The sequence below is a fragment of the Scyliorhinus torazame genome, chromosome 3, assembly GCF_047496885.1.
Source record: "Scyliorhinus torazame isolate Kashiwa2021f chromosome 3, sScyTor2.1, whole genome shotgun sequence".
In the NCBI taxonomy this organism is placed as follows: Eukaryota; Metazoa; Chordata; class Chondrichthyes; order Carcharhiniformes; family Scyliorhinidae; genus Scyliorhinus; species Scyliorhinus torazame.
Genome location: NC_092709.1, coordinates 111,833,754 through 111,852,116, shown reverse-complemented (window position 1 = coordinate 111,852,116; position 18,363 = coordinate 111,833,754). Strand labels below are relative to the sequence as shown.

The window sequence follows — 18,363 nt, the reverse complement described above, 5'->3', positions numbered from 1 at the left end:
CTCCGTGTCCATGGCTGTCACTATCTCCACTTCTCCCTCCACCGATGGCACCATTATCACATTTACGAGCCTTTGCACATTAGTGTTTAACTGCCTACCCTTTACGAATCCCATCTGGTCCTCGTGAATCACCCCCGGAACACAGTCCTCAATCCTCATGGCCAACATTTTTGCCAGCAACGTAGCATCTACATGAAGGAGCGAGATCGGTCTATATGACCCACATTGCAGTGGGTACTTATCCCGCTTTAAGATCAAAGAGATCGTCGCCTCCGACATTGTCGGGGGCAGGGTCCCCCCCTCCCTTGATTCATTGAAGGTCCTTACCAGCAATGGGGCTAACAGGTCGACATACTTCCTGTCGAACTCCACCGGGAACCCATCCGGCCCCGGGGCCTTCCCTGCCTGCATGCTCCCCAGTCCTTTAACCAGCTCCTCCATCCCAATTGGCGCCCCCAGATCAGCCACCTCCACCCTTGGGAACCTCAACTGATCCAAGAATCGCCGCATCCCCTCTTTCCCCCCTATGGGCTGGGGCCTATACAGTTCCTCGTAAAAGGCCTTAAAAGCCTCATTCACTTTCCCAGCACTCTGCACCGTAGTTCCCCTGCCATCTTTGACTCCACCTATTTTCCTCGCTGCCATCTTCTTACGGAGCTGGTGTGCCAGCATCCGGCTCGCCTTCTCCCCAAATTCATATATCAACCCCTGTGCCTTCCTCCAGTGTGCCTCTGCCTTCCCTGTGGTCAACAGGTCGAACTCCGTCTGGAGACTTCGTCTCTCCCTGAGTAGTCCCTCATCCGGAGCCTCGGCATAGCTCCTGTCCACCCTTAAAATCTCCCCCACTAACCTCTCCCTTTCCCTGCCCTCGCTCTTCACCCTGTGAGCCCTGATGGAGATTAACTCTCCCCTGACCACCGCCTTCAGCGCCTCCCATACTACTCCCACCTGCACCTCCCCGTTGTCGTTAGCCTCCAGATATCTTTCAATACGCCCCAACATCCGTTTCATGAATCCAGCATCGTCCCAGTTTGGGGCATATACATTCACCAGTGCCACCTCCGTCCCCTGCAACCTACCACTCACCATCACGTATCGGCCTCCCTTGTCCGCTACTATGTTCTGGGGCTCAAATGACACCCGCTTTCCCACCAGTATTGCCACCCCTCTTCTTCGCATCCAGCCCTGAATGGAACACCTGTCCCACCCATCCCTTCCTTAACCTGACCTGATCTGCCACCTTCAGATGTGTCTCCTGAAGCATGGCCACGTCTGCCTTCAGTCCCTTTAGGTGCGCGAACACTCGGGCCCTCTTAACCGGCCCATTTAGGCCTCTCTCATTCCACGTGATCAGCCGGATTGGGGGGTTACCCCCCCCCCCCCCCCCCCCCCCCCCGCCGACTAGCCATCTCCTATCTTAGGCCAGTCCTGTGCTCGCGCCTTCCAGTCCCCCAGGTGGGGTACCCCCGCCCCGACCACTTCTTCCATTTTCAGTTCCCCCTCGGACAGTGCAGCAGCAACCCTGGAATCCCCCCCTCTTCCCTCGCTAGATCCGCATCTAGCACTTTTGCTCCCCCCATATTACTTCCATGAGTCTGCTGACCCCGGCTTCCCCCGCCTTCCCGTTGATCTCCCCCGTGTGGGAGTCTCTCCTCCTCCTTACCTTCCTCCATTCCCCCCCCCCCTTTTGGCACGGGAAAAGAGCCCGCGCTTTCCTGAACCAGCCCCGCCCCCTGTGGCGTAGCTCCTGTTGCGCCCATCATCCCAGTTCCCTCATCCCCGAGTCTCACCTCCCTCCAGGACCGACGCCCACATTCCCCATCATCATCATTTTGTCTACAGAAAGGAAAAAAGGAAATTTTAGGAATTTTTACCAGAACTCTACCCACATCCCCGTCCATCATCCCACCCACAAAATATTCTTTACCCATATTTACAACCCCATATACAACCACATCCCCTCTGTTCGAGTCCAGTTTTTCCATCTGCATAAAGGTCCAAGCCTCTTCTGGCGTTTCAAAATAATGGTGTCTGTCCTGATAAGTGACCCACAGTCGCACAGGCTGCAGCATGCCGAACCGGACTCTTTTTCTATGCGGCACCGCCTTGGCCCGATTGAAGCCAGCTCTCCTCTTTGCCACCTCCGCGCTCCAATCCTGGTATACTCGGATCACCGCGTTCTCCCATCAACTGCTCCGCACCTTCTTGGTCCATCTCAGCACACTTTCTTTATCCACGAAGCGATGGAACCTTGCCACTATCGCTCTTGGCGGCTCATCTGCCTTGGGTCTCCTCGCCAGGACCCGGTGAGCCCCTTCCAGCTCCAGGGGGGTCGGAGAGGCCCTCGCACCCATCAGCGAATGGAGCATCATGCTCACGTACGCCCCAGCATCAGCTCCCTCCACTGCTTCGGGAACACCCAGAATCCGGAGGTTCTTCCTCCTCGACCTGTTCCCAGGACCTCAATTCTCTCGGCCCACCTCCTGTGCACCGCCTCGTGCGCCTCCATTTTTACCGCCAGGCCCTGGATATCGTCCTCGTTGGTGTTCACCTTATCGTTCACCTCACGAAGCTCCACCGCCTGGGTCGGCTGGGTCTCCTTCAGCCCCTCGATCGCCAACAGCATCTGCGCCAGCGCCTCCTTTTTCAGCACCTCCACGCATCTCATGAAGAACTCCTGCTGGTCTGGCCCCCACGCTGCCTGCACTCCACCATCTTGCCTTATTCTCCTCGTTTTGTTCTCTGCTCCATGGCCTCTTTCCTCGTTGCTCCACCGCTGCTCCCTGCCAAATATTGTGGGGGGGAACCTCATTGCTCCTTCCCACACGGGATCAGTCAAAAAAAAGCTCCGTTGGGGCTCCTCTGGAGAGCCCGAAAGTCCGTTTTCGCGGGAGCTGCCAAAACGCGCGGCTTAGCTCCGCATCGCCGCAACCGGAAGTCGGGCATAGATTTGTTGAGGGCAGATCATGTTCCACTAACTTGTTTGAGTTTTTGATTGATGTAACAGAGAGGGCAGATGAGAGTAATGCAGTCGATGTGGTATATATAGACTTCCAAAAGGAGTTTGACGAAGTGCCATATATCGGGTTTGAAGCAAAGTTGGAGCCTGTGGAATGAATATGAAAGTGACCTCATGGATATGAAGTGAGCTGAATGACAGGAAACGGTGGTGAATGGTTTTGCAGTCTGGAAGACAGTAATATGGTGGGGTTCCCCAGAAACCATTATTAGGACTTCTGTTCTTCTTGATCTGTCGTAATAATTTGTACTTGGGTGTGCGAGACACTATTTCAAAATTTGCAGATCAGACAAACTTGGAAGTCTTGTGATCTGTGAGGAGGATAATATTAGGCACCAAAGGGACATGGGCTGGTGGAATGAGGTACACATGGCAAATTAAATTTATTGCACATAAGTGAGAAGTGATTCATTTTGTTGGAAGAATGAAGTAAAGCAACACAAATTAAAGGCGACAATTCTAAAGCGTAACAGACATCTACAGACGTTGAAAGATGCCCTCGTACGAACGGGATATGGCACTCGACTCGATTGATCGACAGTTCCAACGCTCCACAGCAAAAAACCGCACCGACCTCCTCAGAAGACAAACATGGGACACAACCGACCGAATACCCTTCGTCGTCCAGTACTTCCCCGGAGCGGAGAAACTACGTCATCTTCTTCACAGCCTTCAACACGTCATTGATGACGGTGAACATCTTGCCAAGGTCATCCCCGCACCCCCACTACTTGCCTTCAAACAACCGCGCAACCTCAAACAAACCATTGTTTGCAGCAAACTACCCAGTCTTCAGAACAGTGACCACGACACCACACATCCCTGCCATGGTGATCTCTGCAAGACGTGCCAGATCATCGACATGGATACCACTATTACACGTGAGAACACCACCCACCAGGTACGCGGTACATACTCGTGCGACTCGGCCAACGTTGTCTACCTCATACGCTGCAGGAAAGGATGTCCCAAAGCGTGGTACATTGGCGAGACCATGCAGACGCTGCGACAACGAATGAACGGACATCACGCGACAATCACCAGGCAGGAATGTTCCCTTCCAGTCGGGGAACACTTCAGCAGTCAAGGGCATTCAGCCTCTGATCTCCGGGTAAGCGTTCTCCAAGGCGGCCTTCAGGACGCGCGACAACGCAGAATCGCCGAGCAGAAACTTATAGCCAAGTTCCGCACACATGAGTGCGGCCTCAACCGGGACCTGGGATTCATGTCGCATTACATTCATCCCCCACCATCTGGCCTGCGAAATCCTACCAACTGTCCTGGCTTGACACAATTCACACCTCTTTAACCTGGGGCTACCCCATCTCTGGATCTGTAAAGATTTAATCACCTGCTAATGGTCGCATTCCAAGCATTGTTTGGCAACTTTGAATTTGTCTATATATATATATATGTTTCTGGAACATACCTCTTCATTCACCTGAGGAAGGAGCAGCGCTCCGAAAGCTAGTGACATCGAAACAAGCCTGTTGGACTTTAACCTGGTGTTGTAAGACTTCGTACTGTACAATTCTAAAGTGAGTACAGGAGCAAGGGGACCTGAAGGTATATGTGCACAAGTTGTTGAAGATAGCAGAGCAGGCTGAGTAAGCAATTGATGAGGCATACAAATCCTGGGCTTCATAAATAGAGTCTGAAAGCATGACGTTATGGTTGTCTTTTAAAACACTGGTTTGGTCTCAATTGTGTCCAATTCTGGATACCGCACTTTAGGAAGGACATAAGTAGACTATCAAGTCTGCTGTTCAATATGTTTGCGGTTGATCTTCATTCTTCAACTCCACTTTCCAGCCTGCCCCCTGTAACTCTTGATTCCCTTAGAGACCAAAAATCTGTATTTCGCATCCTTAAATATATTCAACGATGAACCATCCACAACTCAGCCTCTCCGCTCAAGAAAACCTTGTCATCCCAGGAACAAACTTACTGAATCTTTGCTGTACCGCCTCTAATGCAAGAAGACCAAAACTGCAAGGTACTACAGGTGTTGTCTCACAATTGTAGCAAAACATCCTTTTTTGCACACCAATCCCCTTACAAGAAAGACCAAAGTGCCATTTGTCTTTCTGATTGCTTGCTGTACCTGCATGCCAATCTTCTGTGTTCCTTGTACGAGTGCAGCCAAATCTGTCTGAATAGAAGCATTTACAACTTTTAAACCTTTGAATAATTAGTCTACATTTTTGCTTTTAATGCTAAAGTGAATAACGTCACGTGTTTCCACATATTTCACCTGAAACCTTGTTGCTCACCCACTTAACCTGTCTATATCTCTTTACAGCCTCTGTATCGCTCTCACAGCTTACATTATCCCTAGCTTTGTATCATCAGTAAACTTCAAAACTTCTGTCTCTTCGACTAAGTCACTAATTTAGATTGTAAATAACTGAGGCTTCTGCACTTACCCTTGCGGTGCTCCCTTCATTATAGCTTACCAACTTGAAAACCTGAAGGATATAAAGGCAGTGGTGAGGATGCAGAAAAGTTTTCTGAGAATGGTTGCAGGGATGAGAGACTTAGTTTGTGGATTGATTGCTGAAGCTGGGATTCTTCTTAGAGAAGCAAAGTTGAAGCAAAGTAGAAATGTTCAAAATAATGCAGGGTCTGTACAGCATAGATAGAAAAAAAGTGTTCCCATTATTGGAAGGGTTGAGGACACTAGTTTAACAAATAGGCAAAAGAACCAGAGGTGATATGCTGCAACAAAAGAAACATTTTTTCCTCAATTGTTTAGCATCTGGAATGCACTGCCTGAGAGTGGTGGAGACAGATTTAATCATTGCTTTCAAAAGCAAATTGGATACTTATCTGAAGAGATATGGGTTACAGGGGAAAAGTGGGGGGGAATGTGATGAGTCAGGTTGCTCTCGCAGAGTCAGCGCGGACACGTCAGGCCAATGATGATCTCCTGTTGCTGTAACCATTCTGTAATTCTTTGCACATGTCGTTTTATAAAGTCCTTGGCTTTCCATCTGCCTGAGCAGAGGGAAATTTTAAAAAGGCTGACAATAGAGCTTTTGAAATTGGCCGATGCAAGGGAAGTCAAGTTTGTTCAAGGGAAAACCATGAAACTAGAAATACTAGAAAATATTTTAGAACCCATGTGAAATAAGGCAACTAACCAATGTGGGCCGAACATGATCCTTGAGGAGGAATTTATAGAATGTATCCGCGATAGCTTCCTAGAACAGTATGTAATGGAACCTACGAGGGAACAAGCGGTCCTGGATCTGGTCCTGTGTAATGAGACAGGATTGATTCATGATCTCATAGTTAGAATCCTCTCGGAAGGAGCGATCACAATATGGTGGAATTTAAAATACAGATTGAGGGTGAGAAGGTAAAATCAAACACTAGTGTTTTGTGCTTAAATAAAGGAGATTACAATGGGATGAGAGAAGAACTAGCTAAGGTAGACTGGGAGCAAACACTTTATGGTGAAACAGTTGAGGAACAGTGGAGAACCTTCCAAGCGATTTTTCACAGTGCTCAGCAAAGGTTTATACCAACAAAAAGGAAGGAATGTCGAAAGAGGGAAAATCGACCATGGGTATCTAAGGAAATAAGGGAGAGTATCAAATTGAAGGAAAAAGCATACAAAGTGGCAAAGATTAGTGGGAGACTAGAGGACTGGGAAATCTTTAGGGGGCAACAGAAAGCTACTAAAAAAGCTATAAAGAAGAGTAAGATTGATTATGAGAGTAAACTTGCTCAGAATATAAAAACAGATAGTAAAAGTTTCCACAAATATATAAAACAAAAAAGAGTGGCTAAGGAAAATATTGGTCCTTTAGAGGATGAGAAGGGAGATTTAATAATGGGGGATGAGGAACTGAGCAGGTTTTTTGGGTCGGTCTTCACAGTGGAAGACACAAATAACATGCCAGTGACTGATGGAAATGATGCTATGACAGGTGAGGACCTTGAGAGGATTGTTATCACTAAGGAGGTAGTGATGGGCAAGCTAATGGGGCTAAAGGTAGACAAGTCTCCTGATGGAATGCATCCCAGAGTGCTAAAAGAGATGGCTAGGAAAATTGCAAATGCACGAGTGATAATTTACTAAAATTCACTAGACTCTGGGGTGGTCCCGGCCGATTGGAAATTAGCAAACGTGACAGCACTGTTTAAAAAAGGAGGTAGGCAGAAAGCGGGTAATTATAGGTAATTAAGTGAGCTTAACTTCGGTAGTCGGGAAGATGCTAGAATCTATCATCAAGGAAGAAATAGCACGGCATCTGGATGGAAATTGTCCCATTGGGCAGACGCAGCATGGGTTCATAAAGGGCAGGTCGTGCCTAACTTAATTTAGTGGAATATTTTGACGACATTACCAGTGCGGTAGATAACGGGGAGCCAATGGATGTGGTATATCTGGATTTCTAGAACGCCTTTGACAAGGTGCCACACAAAAGGTTGCTGCATAAGATAAAGATGCATGGCTTTCAGGGTCAAGTAGTAGCATGGATAGAGGATTGGTTAATAGAAAGCAAAGAGTGGGGATTAATGGGTGTATTTCTGGTTGGCAATCAGTAGTTAGTGGTGTCCCTCAGGGATCAGTGTTGGGCCCACAATTGTTCACAATTTACATAGATGATTTGGAGTTGGGGACCAAGTGCAATGTGTTTGCAGACGACATTAAGATGGGTGGTAAAGCAAAAAAGTGCAGAGGATACTGGAAGTCTGCAGAAGGATTTAGATAGGCTAAGTGAATGGGCTAGGGTCTGGCAGATGGAATACAATGTTGACAAATGTGAGGTTATCCATTTTGGTAGGAATAACAGCAAAAGGGATTATTATTTAAATGATAAAATATTAAAACATGCTGCTGTGCAGAGAGACCTGGGTGTGCTAGTGCATGAGTCGCAAAAAGTTGGTTTACAGGTGCAGCAGGTGATTAAGAAGGCAAATGGAATGTTGTCCTTCATTGCTCGAGGGATGGAGTTTAAGACTCGGGAGGTTATGCTGCAATTGTATAAGGTGTTAGTGAGGCCCACACCTGGAGTATTGTGTTCAGTTTTGGTCTCCTTACTTGAGAAAGGACGTACTGGCACTGGAGGGTGTGCAGAGGAGATTCACTATGTTAATCCCAGAGCTGAAGGGGTTGGATTACGAAGAGAGGTTGAGTAGACTGGGACTGTACTCGTTGGAATTTAGAGGGATGAGGGGGGATCTTGTAGAAACATATAAAATTATGAAGGGAATAGGTAGGATAGATGCGGGCAGGTTGTTTCCACTGGTGGGTGAAAGCAGAACTAGGGGGCATAGCCTCAAAATAAGGGGAAGTAGATTTAGGACTGAATTTAGGAGGAACTTCTTCACCCAAAGGGTTGTGAATTTATGGAATTCCTTGCCCAGTGAAGCAGTAGAGGCTCCTTCATTAAATATTTTTAAGATAAAGATAGATAGTTTTATGAAGAATAAAGGGATTAAGGGTTATGGTGTTCGGGCCGGAAAGTGGAGCATAGTCCACAAAAGATCAGCCATGATCTCATTGAATAGTGGAGCAGGCTCGAGGGGCCAGATGGCCTACTCCTGCTCCTAGTTCTTATGTGCAGTGTAGGTGGATTGCACATGCTAAATTACCCCTTAATTTGAAAAAATGAATTGGGTACTCTAAATTTATTTAAAAACAAAAAAAGAAGAATTTATAATGGGGAATAAGAAAATGCCAGAGAAACTAAACAAATACTTTGTGTCTGTCTTCACAGAGGAAAATACTAAATAAGAAACTTCCAGGCATAATGGAGAATCAAGGGACCAGTGTAAATGAGGAACTGCAAGATATTAATATATTTTTTAAAAGTCCTGCAGATTGTAAAGTGACAAATGTAATCCCACTATTTAAGAAAGGAGGGAGAGAGAAAACTCCCTCTATTTTAGGCATATTTGAAGCGAATGGTGACAATTTCTGACTGATACCCTTGATGGATATATAGCTGGTTATAACATTTCAAATAACTTTCATTTCAGAATTGTACATGCTCAATACCTACATGTTTCTTCTTGGATTACAGTCCAACTCGAATGGCGAATGTGTTAAAGATGTTTCAATGCTGCTATGAAGCTAGACATGAGGCACTAAGTTGTGCTTTTAGATAATAAGCCTTGGTAGATGAATGGCAGTGCTATTATTGCAATTCAAAACTGTGGCATGTTAGAAGAATACCAGTAAGGGGTAGGTTATTGTGAATTTTCATCCAGTTTTCCAATATGTGAACATGTCACCTGAACTCTTGCAGAAACCTCACAATAACAAGAAATATTATCACTGTTGCGAACTTCCATCCTGCAGTTTTTGCAGTGCAGCATATTTGGGTCCAATGCAATGTGCTATCTTTGGGAGAGGCTTACTTGTGAATCCATTCCATTAGCTACTGTTGAGCAGATGATTTTTTGCTCATTTATTTTTCATCAATCTTGGTTTTACAATCAGTGTTGTTCTGAACAGGTCCAGAATCTGTCTGGAGGTGAATTGCAACGTGTGGCGCTGGCTCTTTGTCTAGGTAAACCAGCTGATGTCTACTTGATTGATGAACCATCAGCATACCTGGATTCTGAGCAGCGTCTAATGGCTGGAAGGGTGATCAAACGGTGAGTATTTTTGGGGAATCAAAATGGGTTATTTAACCATTTGACTGTCAACTTGGCTCAGTCGATTGTACTTTCCAAACCGATTTCAGACTTGAGCATCTAATTCAGACAGACATTTATTGTGATGTTGACTATGGGATAAGGCATTAAATCAATGTGCTGTCTGCCGTTCAGACTGGAAAAGAGTTTGGAGCTCACCCAGTGTCCTGACCAGCATTCCTCTCTCAATCAACATCACCCAAAATAGATTATCTGCTCATCTTATTGTTGCCAATCGGCACCGGAGCCACCAATAATGTTGCCAAATTAACTAGATATGACAGTTATTAATGACAGTATTGCTTTTCAGAGTCGCCAGGCGTCAAATGAAACCACACAAGGTTTTACCGGATATCGATCGAAGATCAAACAACCAGTTAGCTAGTTCAAGTTCAATGATAGTTTATTTACACACAAGAATTACTTCGACATGCAACATAAAACACTACAAGCTAAATTACACCTAACACTACAACAACCTGTACTTAACTCCAGGCACCCAGCTTTATGCAGAAGAACAAGGCCTTTGTTCGGATCTTGTGTGACTGGGTCTGGAGAGGTTACTTTGTTTCTGCTGGGCTCATCCATCTGGTAGCGATCGTTGGTCTTGAACTTGCTTCAATTGGTTTTAGGCATAAGCTGGAGTCAAGAGAGACTGAACACATGGCAGCGTCTCTTTTTATCCTTCTGGGGTTTCGCGCTCTTTTGGGCGGTCCTTAGCTTTGGACCCAATAATTTTGGCAGGCTTCGATTACTACCTTTGATTTTAGTCAATAAAGGTGCGGGTGCCTTGATGGCTGGGCATGTCCTGAGTGGTCATTGACCATGGCTGTTTGGGCTTCCTGGGTGAAGGGAGTGGCGCCAATGAGTCTGTATCTGTATCTGATACCTGAGTACAAGTCTTTTGTTCTGGGGAAATGGGCCATTAGAATGCAAATTGGCTGGGGGTTTCGATTGTGTCTGGTTATCTAGTGGCAAATATACACTTAAGCTCTGAGCTCGTCTGGATCCTGCATTGGCCATATTTCCCGTGATTCTTTGCAAGTGGCCATATTTCTCTGTCCAGGGTCCAGAGGTAGTTCACGTATAGCAGCAAATGTGTAACAACCGTGTGTAAAATATGTAAATAGCAGTTGGGGTAGCGACCAAAGTGCCGCTGAAAGTAAAGAGTTGAGTGCAGACTGTGGCAAAGAGCATTCTTTAAACCACACGCAAAAAGAACAAATGAGGGGGAAACAAAGACCTACCAAGGACAGTAAGGAGTGTTAAGAACTTTTCCAAATTACTCGCAGTGACGGGAGCATGGGGTGCGTGTGAGCCGCGGCAGGGCAAGAATGGGTGGACTTCCTCGGGGAGGGCGGTGATCAGTGCCGTTGCTCCACTACCTGGGTGACCTTACATGAGCGGAAAGAATTTGTAACGTATGGACTCCGAAAATGTGCAGAAGAGTAATCTTGACTGCATCAAGCAATTTAATAAATGGGCGACATTAATTAAAACATATGAGACCGGAAGAATAAACTGTATCAAGAAATTCCATGTCGAAGTGACATTAACTAAAACCATGTAAGATCAGAAAGCGGGCAGGCTCCATCAGGAAATAGGACATCGTAATTCACATGCGGTTCCTTTTTCTCATCATCTGGACACCTCTGGGTTCAGTATCAAAAAGCGTCGCGAAAGGGTTACCGTAACAGGAGTCAGACTCTGAGTCATCACCATCTCCCGGTTGCCAAACTCGTGTCTGCCGTTTTCGTGCCGTGGCCGCATGGGCCATTGTGGGATCCGAATGGTCGTTCCTTATTAATCGACAAGAGTTGTCGCGGTGCCAATGGGGAATTCTGCAATTGGTTTTAGGCTTAAGAAGGGGCCAAGAGAGACTGAACACATGGCAGTGTCTCTCTTTATCCTTCTGGGGTTTCGTGCTCTTTTGGGCGGTCCTTAGCTTTGGACCCAATAATTCGGCAGGCTTCGATTACGGCCTTCGATTTTAGCCAATAAAGGTGCAGATGCCTTGATGGCTGGGCGTGTCCTGAGCGGTCATTGACCTTGGCTGTTTGGGCTTCCTGGGTGAAGGGAGTGGCGTTGATGAATCTGGATCTGGATCTGATACCTGAGTACAAGTCTTTTGTTCTGGGGAAATGGGCCATTAGAATGCAAATTGGCTGGGGGTTTCGATCGTGTCTGGTTATCTAGTGGCAAATATACACTTAAGCTCTGAGCTCGTCTGGATCCTGCATTGGCCATATTCCCCGTGATTCTTTGCAAGTGGCCATATTTCCCTTTGTAAGTGGCCATCCCAGGTGGCTACATCATATTTTTCAATATGAGCAAAAATCATAGCGAGTTACTATGATGTAGAATGCATTACCTAGAAGGGTGATCGCAGCAGATTCAAAAGCAACTTCCAAAGAAAATTTGGTAAATACTTACAGGGCTGTAGCAAAAGAGTGATGGAATGGGACTAAATGGATAGCTCTGTCAAAGAACTGCACAGACTTCCCTTTGTGCTTCTATGATTTATACGTTCATTTGCCGTAGTGTGATTTTGCTGTGTATGATTACTGGCTGTTGTATTTACCTACATAACCAGTGTGATGGATGCAAACTCAATGGACCAAAAGGCTGCCTCCTCTGCTGTACTATTATGCGATGTTCTTCTAAAGTTATCTCTGATTGCATAAGAAATGTTTTGTGTATATTTTGTAAACCTCCAATTTTTAAAAGTATATTATTTTGTGGGCTGTAGGCCTTGCTGGCTAGGCCAGCACTTATTGCCCATCCCTAATTGCCTTTGAAAAGTGGTGGTGAGTCAGCTTCTTGAACCGCACACTTCATGTGGTGTAGGTACATCTTCAGCAATGTTAGGAAAGGCGTTCCAGGATTTTGACTCTGCGGCAATGAAGGAATGGTGATATAGTCCAATCAGGATGGTGTTTAGCGTGGAGGGGAATTTGCAGGAGGTGTTCCCATGCATCTGCTGCTCTTGCCCTTCTGTTGATGGAGGTGCCTTGGTGGGTTGCTGCAGCACATCTTGTATATGCTACACATTTTTGCCACAGCGTTGACGGTAAAGGGAGCAAATATTTTTTAAGATGGTGGATGGGTGCCATTAAGCACGTTTCTTTGTCCTGGATACTGTCGAACTTCTGGAGTGCTTGAATGTTTTGAAGCTGCAATCATCGAGGCAAGCGTAGATTATTTGATCAAGTGCAGAGGTTTCCCCTTGATTCCCATTGACTCGGGTTTTACGAGGCTCCAAGATGTCACATTCAGTCGTCACTCTCCGCTCACCTCTTGAGTTCAGCTCTTCTGTTTACGTTTGGACCAATGTCATAACTGAGGCCAGGAGCTGACTGACCCTGTTGGAATTTGAACTGAATGTCACTAAGCAGGTTATTGCTGAGTAAGTACCGCTTGATAGCACTGTTGATGACCCAAGCCATCACTCTGCTGGTGACTGAGAATAGACCGATGGGGTGGAAATTTGTCAGGTTGGATTTATCCTGCTTTTTGTAGACAGGACAAGCCTGGGCCGTTTTCCTCATTGCCGGGTAGTTGCCAGTGTTACAACTGTACTAGAACAGATTGGCCAGGGCACATCTTGTTCTAAATTGGAAGTTGGGAGGGTCAGGGGAGGGGTGGGCCGCAGGTTGGTGAAGTGTTGGGTCCGCGGGTCAGGCTGGAGGGTGCAGGCCCCCAAGGAGGGAAATCCAGCTGGGGGCGAGTATTCAGGGGTGTGGTGTGAATCCCCTGTGGAGGTTGGGGATATGGAGCAAGTCACCTGGGGGGGTCGGTCTGGGTGTTTACAATACATATCCAGAAGTTAGAAGAGGTTTTAATTCTTTTAACTTTTAAGAGTGTAACCCTGGAAGAACCAGCCAAAGTTTGTGATTTAAATCGCATTTTCGGATGAATTCCAGTGTGGAGCAATTACCTAGTGGAAGTTAGCACGCAAACCCTTACATGTAAAGTTCTGATAGAGATTCTCCAGTGCATCTTTGGGGTATCCACCAAATCTGACATTGGGGAGCTCTGAAGTTATAGTCCACTATTTTATTGGGCTACAATGGAATGACTACCTTTCTGCCCCTTATTAGTTTCCAAAATTGTTAATGATTGTTCTTTTTATCTTTTAGTTTCATCCTCCATGCTAAGAAGACTGCCTTTGTTGTGGAACATGACTTTATAATGGCTACCTATTTGGCTGACCGTGTGATTGTATTTGATGGAATACCATCTAGGAGTACAATAGCTAATCCGTAAGTTTTATATTTTGGCAAGTAAGCCCTTTTCAGCTATTTTGAAATTTGGACAAAGTACTCAAGTGATTCGTGTAAACATGAGGCAGTAAGTATATAAAATTTTGATGAGTGTTTTAGTGCTCAATGCATGTGTGAAAAAGAACAGCAGACTAAATATTTAAATAAATAACCTAGATGTAAGATATAGTAGAGCAGTTTGTGGGCCTGGACTACAGTATGTGGGAGTTTGTGGGCAGCGAGTCTGTCGTAACCTGGGGTTAAGCAGGTTATGGGACACTAATGAAACCGTAAGAAGGTCATGGGACACTTAGACTGGGAGATTAATATTCCCAAAGGACTATGGGGAATACAGACTCCCCCACTGAGGGGTGGGCGCCCTACATCCTGTATAAAACCGGAGGGCCGTGAACTGTGAGCCGGATCCTGTAGTAGAGTAACTGCTCTGTACTCTTGTTCTGTTGCATTAAACCTTTTTCCTTTGACTCATTGACCTGTTTGGCTCATTGTGGATTCCTTTCAGGACCTTATAATAGAATCTTTCTTGTGTGAACATTTCTCCACTAGATGTTGTTATCTTGAATCTCTCTGGCGCAGTCCTTGAGCTGGAGTGCGTGTTGGAGATTCTGACAGATGAGGGAACGAGATTTTCAAACTTGGATGAGAAAAGATCACCCTTCATCTCCATCAGCTGTTTGCTGAAAATCTGTGACAGAGAAGAAGTCCCTGACAACCTCAGGGATGCCATCATCGCCACCATCTTCAAGGAAGGAGATAAAGCAGACTATGGGAACTATTGAGGAACCTTGGGCTCCATCGCGAAGGAGATCATCGCCCAAATCCTTGCTAGCCGCCTTCTCCCAGTCTCTGAAGAAATCCTTCTGGAAATCCAGCATGGCTTCTGACAAAACCGTGAAACAAATGACATGACTTTCACTGCTCAGCAACTTCAGGAGAAGTGCCAGGAGCAACAGAAGCGCTATGGAAGATCCAGTCAAAGGCCGGCTGTCCAGAGAAATTAATCAACATCCTCTGACGACTCCATAATAACAGTTGATGGAAGTATGACAGAAAGCTTCGAGGTCAAGATTGCAGTCGAGCAGGAATGCATTACCACCCCACCCTCTTCTCCATTTTCATTGTCACCATCCTTCACTTGTCAAGAACATGCTTCCCAGTGGAGTGAACATTGTCTACAGGATGGGCGGCAAAAGAAAGTGACAATGACATCGCTCATACAATTTCAGTATGCGGATGACATCCGAGATGGTGAGTCACCAAGCCTTGCTTGATGCCTTTACAGAAACATACCAAAGAATCGGTCTCTGCCTCAACCTCAAGAAGACTCGAGTCCTTTACCGACCCGCACCAGGGCAAGATCCGTCAAGGAAGAGAGTCTTTGACGATCACAACATCCGTGCTGATGCTAGTGTCCAAGGCAGTCGTCCTCCAAACTCTTCTATATAGCTCAGAAACCTGGACTACATACAGACATCACCTCAAGGCTCTGGTGAGTTAGCAGCAGCACTGTCTGAGACGGATTCTCCACATCAGCTAGAAGGATAGGAGTACTAACATCAACTTCCTTGAAGGTACCAAGTGCACCAGCATTGAGGCCATGATCATCCGGAACCAACTCCACTGGGCCGGCTATGTGGTTAGGATGCCAGAGTCCCGAATGCCGAAGTAAACCTGCTTTGTCTAGCTCCAGGATGGCACCCAAACCAGCAGAGGACAAAGGAAACGCTTCAAAGAAACCCTGAAGGCTTACCTCAAGAAATGCAACATAGATGTCAACACCTTGGAGACCCCTGCTCAGAACCTACCTGGGGAAACCTCCTGATTGAAGGGACACAATTCTTCGAGGACACACTGACGGCAAGAGGAGGTCTGGAAAAGGAGCCTGAGAAAGGAATACCAGTGATCTAGAGTCCAAGGACCAATTCTGCCTCCTGGAAATACCTGCCAAGTGTGCAGTCAAAGATATGGCTCTAGGATTGGGCTCAGCAGCCATGCAAGGACCCACAGAACCCATGACCGGTGACACCGAGTTTCTTAGGTGGACAATCATATTTGTTAGTGAGTGATTGAAGAAGAAGAAGAGAAGCTAGTGTATGAAGTACACGTAGGCAGCACGATGGCAAAGTGGTTAGTACTGCTGCCTCACAGGTCCAGGGACCCGGGTTCAATTCTGGCTTCGGGTGACTGTCCCTGTAGAGTTTACACTTTCTCCCCGTGTCTGCATGGGTTTCCAAATTAGCATAGGGATACAAAATTAAGGAGTTTTTATTTTTTTTACTTTTTATAAATTTAGAGTACCCAATTCATTTTTTCCAATTAAGGGGCAATTTAGTGTGGCCAATCCACCTAGCCTGCACATCTTTGGGTTGTGGGGGCGAAACCCACGCAAACACGGGGATAACGTGCAAACTCCACACTGACAGTGACCCAGAGCCGGGATCGAACCTGGGACCTCGGCGCCGTGAGACAGCAGTGCTAACCACTAGGCCACCGTGCTGCCCTCAAAATTAAGGAGTTGAACACAGCTGAGGAAGCTTGCGGGAAAGAGTTTCATTGGAAATTTCACTGGAAACTGGCTTCAGTGCTGGGGTAGGAAGGAACTGGACTGTTGGGACGGGTTCCACCTAAACCATGCTGGGCCATAGGGAAAACGGGTTTTAAACTAGTACTCAGGGTGGAGGGCTCATGTGGTAAAGATAGTATAAATAATTCTGAACTGAATGAAAATGAAGAGAGTAGAGTAATAGTCAGAAATTATTCATTGGACAGTTTGGGGGAAGAGAAAAACTTAAAATGTAGTAGAAGCCATGCTTCAGCTCTGCAAAACCTTGGTTAGACCACAGCTGAAGTACTGTGACCAGTTCTGAGCACCATATCTTGGGAAAAGTATATTGATTGTGGGGGGCAGGCAGATTGAATTTACCAGAATAAGGCCTGGACAGTTGAGTGTTAAATTATGATGTGAAATTACACAAACCAGGGCTGTATTTCCTAGGATTTAGAATGCTAACGGACGATTTGACCAAAGTGCTCAGGTTATTAAAAGGAACTGATAGAAAATATTTCTGCTGTTGAGGAGTCCAGGATTAAGGGGCTACGCACCATGGAAGTTTGGAACTCTCTTCCGCAAATGCCAATTGATGCTGGGTCACTTGGTCATTTTAAATCTGAGATTGATCTTTTAGCTTTCAGGAAGGATGGGGGGGAAAGGTATGTTGAGCTGGGTCACAGATAAGTCATGGCCTCCTTGAATAACCAAACTGACTTGAGCGCTTAAATGGCCTATTCCTTTTCCTATATTTCTTTTACAATTGGCAACAGGACCCCATGGATAGAATTTTAGCTGGCACTTGGTGCTGGTACCAGTGTCAGGTGGGCTGGGAAAATTGGGAACAAGTAACCCGATGTCTTTCTGCCTCTCACCGGATTTCCTGGGGTGGATTACCAGTGAGATCAAGAACCTCTGTCTCTGAAAAGCTCAAATAAAGAACAATTTTACAGGTTCAATGGCTCTTTTATAAAAGCACAGGGGTTGCACACCATGTAACCATTGCAACAAAGGAAGGAAGGTGAATGTATTGCAGGCAGCCCACCATGTTGCAGTGTAAAGTGGGAAATCATCTTTCAATCTCTCCCTCAATGTCAGCAAAACTAAAGAGCTGGTCATTGACTTCAGGAAGCAAAGTATTGTACACACCCCTGTCTGCATCAACGGGGGCGAGGTGGAGATGGTTGACAGCTTTGAATGCCAAGGTGTCCACATCACTAAAAACCTGTCCTGGTCCACCCACGTCGACGCTGCGACCAAGAAAGCACAACAGGGCCTATACTTCCTCAGGAAACTAAGGAAATTCGGCATGTCCACATTTACTTTTACCAACTTTTACAGGTGCACCATAGGAAGCATCCCAACTGGTATGGCAACTGCTTGGCCCAAGACCGGAAGAAACTACAGAGAGTCGTGAACACCGCCCAGTCCATCACACGAACCCGCCTCCCTTCCATTGACTCTGCCTACACTTCTCACTGCCTTGGGAAAGCGGGCAGCATAACCAAAGACCTTTCCCACCCGGCTTACTCTCTTCCAACTTCTTCCATCGGACAGGAGATACAAAAGTCTGAGAACACGTACTAACAGATTCAAAAACAGCTGCCTCCCGCTGTTACCAGACTCCTAAATGACCCTCTTATAGTCTGATCTGATCTCTTCGCAAATCTTCTCTACCGAGTAATACTGTACTCCTGTGAGCTTCACCTGATGCCTGTGTCTATGTATTTACATTGTGTATTTTATGTTTGCCCTATTTATTTTCTTTTCATGTACGGAATGATCTGTCTGAGCTGCACGCAGAACAATACTTTTCACTGTACCTTGGTACACGTGACAATAAATAAATCCAATCAATG

The 18,363-nt window shown here is 46.1% G+C and overlaps 1 protein-coding gene across 1 annotated transcript in view; it reads left to right on the top strand.

The window, feature by feature from the left end:
- abce1 (ATP-binding cassette, sub-family E (OABP), member 1) overlaps positions 1 to 18,363 on the top strand; it is a 113,228-nt gene that overhangs the window by 84,440 nt on the left and 10,425 nt on the right. The window contains exons 15-16 of the mRNA XM_072496130.1: positions 9,492 to 9,634; positions 13,813 to 13,935. Of these exons, the coding sequence (XP_072352231.1) occupies positions 9,492 to 9,634; positions 13,813 to 13,935 (266 nt within the window). The remainder of the gene's footprint in view (positions 1 to 9,491; positions 9,635 to 13,812; positions 13,936 to 18,363) is intronic.